This window comes from Myotis lucifugus, unplaced genomic scaffold, assembly GCF_000147115.1.
Source record: "Myotis lucifugus unplaced genomic scaffold, Myoluc2.0 scaffold_3, whole genome shotgun sequence".
Classification (NCBI taxonomy): Eukaryota; Metazoa; Chordata; class Mammalia; order Chiroptera; family Vespertilionidae; genus Myotis; species Myotis lucifugus.
The window spans coordinates 12282-14788 of NW_005871051.1; the positions used below are offsets into that span (position 1 = coordinate 12282).

The 2507-nt window shown below is 60.3% G+C and overlaps 1 protein-coding gene across 1 annotated transcript in view; it reads right to left on the minus strand.

Annotated features, from left to right (window-relative positions):
- Window positions 1-2507, minus strand: part of NEMP2 (nuclear envelope integral membrane protein 2) — a 31657-nt gene that overhangs the window by 7033 nt on the left and 22117 nt on the right. The window contains 2 exon segments of the mRNA XM_023763081.1: window positions 157-310; window positions 1013-1189. Coding sequence (XP_023618849.1) covers window positions 157-310; window positions 1013-1189 — 331 coding nt within the window.

The following is a 2507-nucleotide window of genomic DNA, read 5'->3' on the forward strand; positions in this document are numbered from 1 at the left end:
TTTTTTTTTTTTTTCACCCCCCGCCGGTTCGGGGGTTTTTTTTTTTAAAAAAAAAAACCAGAATTTTTTTCAGTTTAGTTCCTTCCAAAAGAGATCCCTTAGAGCAGGGGCAATTTCGAGGGCAAAGTTTAGGGCAGGGGCAGGGGGTGGAGGCACGGGGCAGGGGGCAGGGGCAGGACACTCAGGCCGCTGCCCCTGCCCCTGGTTAAAGAGCTGCTCCTCCAGGAGGGCGCCCCCCAGGCTGTACTCTTCGTGAAGACGCACTTCTTCGGGCGACAAGTGGCTTCCTCCAAGGACGAAGTCTGCAAACCTATTAAGTATTTTGTGTTTGTTTTAAAGAAAGTTCATGTGACCACGGAAAGGTTTGCTGGGAAGAAAACAGCTCCCTTGCTCCGTGTCCTCTTTAGAGAAGTGCAGGTGGCAGCAATGAGAGTGGCGTCTACACGGGAGGTGGAAGCCGACGGACCTTCAGGGAGGGCGGGGGGGCGGGGGGCAGACGCCAGCCCAGCGCTGCCGAGACCCACTCTGCTCCCTAACGCTCTCTTCTCTCCCTGAGTCTGGATTTGTTCCTTATTTTACTGTCGACACTTCCCCTCCGAGCCTCCCCTGAGGGCAGGGGGTCTGACTGAAGCCCCCCATCTTTCCCTGAGGGCAGGGGGTCTGACTGAAGCCTGCAGGAGGGGAGCAGAGGGGAGGATGCGGGCAGAGAGGCCTTGGGGTGAACTCCAGCATCACTGCCCACACCAGCAGAAGCAGGGCCGCAGCCGTCCCACCCTCCGGCTCCTCTGGGCGTCGCCTCCCGCCTTCCCGTACGAGCCCCTTCCTTGTAGGAGCCCCTTCCCGGTAGGAGCCGAGCTGTTGCTCCTATACTCACAGTTCTGCCTGGGCCAGGGCCAGAGCACCAGGGGAGCGGCTCTGGCAGCCTCGCTCGCCTTCTAACGCGGGGTCTGCACCAGCCATCACAGACCCTCGCAGCGACTCGAACCCGGGCCCGGGGCTGAGCGGGGCTTACTTTTTCGGCGCCTGGAGCCTGGACATGACCAGCCAGGACGGGAAGTCGGGCCGGCGGCAGGCCTGGCGCAGCTCCTCCAGGGCCCGGGTGGTCTCGGCGGCAGCTTGCTCCCGGTACTCCTCCTCAGTCAGGTACCTGAACGCCAGCCTTCGGGACGTCAGCCACTTCTTCACGTTCCTAAGACACGGCATTTGGCTGCTAGGTTCCTGGCCGTATCGGGCTATTCAGCTCAACTCCCAAGACTTTGAAAATACGTTTCTTGGACAGCAGTGGTCATAGTTCCTCACTTCCTGTGTACCAAGCTATATACATGCTAAGCCAGGACCACGCTTCCATGCTGCTTTCGTGAACGCGGTACTTGGAACACGCCGTGCGGGCCTGCCGGCACACGCCCCTCCTCGGGTCCATCCTAATGGACCTCAGGCCCTAGTGCGGCTTCTGAGGGTCAGTCCAGTAGAGATGTCAGTGCGTCTTCCTTCCTGGTGATTGAACCGCCCAGGGGACGGCGCAGGCCTGGCTTCCTGGCGCGGGACGGGCTGCTTTTCTTGGCACTGAGAGGCGGGCCTCGGGGACGGCTGCGGAGACTCACCGCTCACCGCTCACCGTCCAGACCGAAAGCAGGAGGCTCTGCGGCACGGCCTGGCCTCCGCTGCGGAGTGGCCGCCCCTGGAGGGAGCGACGTGCCCAGGGCGTGTGTGTGTGTGTGTGCGCGTGTGTGCGCGTGTGTGCGTGTGTGTGCGTGTGTGTGTGTGTGTGTGTGTGATTTACACCGGCTCTCACTCTGCCACATGCTCAGGACCGGAAGTGCTTTCCTACCTGGGAGTCCCAAAGGGAAGCCTCTCATACAAATGCTAACGACAATGAACAAGGTCTTAACCTAATCATTTATAAATGAGCGCTGAAATGTTTCCGGGCCGTTCACATGTTAATTTAAGGGAGACTCCCTCACGGGAGTGAACATGGGGGTCCTGAGTGCATTTTTCTGGGGGATCCGGACCTGAAAGGCTTTTCCCTGTAAAGATCCTGGGGGCTGATGTGTTAGCCCAGGGCCCGCTGACGTGGTTTCCAATCCGTCTCCTCTGAGCACCCGCCCGGCCTCTGTGGGGAAGACCGGCACAGCCCGGCTCCGAGGCCGCCCACCGTGGGGACCGGGCAATTCCTCCCCCGTGCCGCGCCGACCTGCTCACGGGAGAACCCGAAGGCAGCTAGCACCGACCTCACCAGGTCCCCGCACAGGTTGCAGGACACTCGCACCAGTGCTCAGCGCAGCGAGCGCCCATCGTGAGTGTTCAGTAAGTACAGAAACAAAGACAGCTGCCGTACGTTATAGAAACAAACTCCCACAGCTCTTTGAGAGCCGGAAAGCACGCTAGACACCAGGGTGCTGTTTCTCTGGCCCGTTCCTTAGCCTATAAATACGCTCCTGTCTTCCCCTCGTCCTTCACGCCATCGCCCACCAGCCGCGTGGCGGGAGGCGGTCCTGTGCACGTTGACG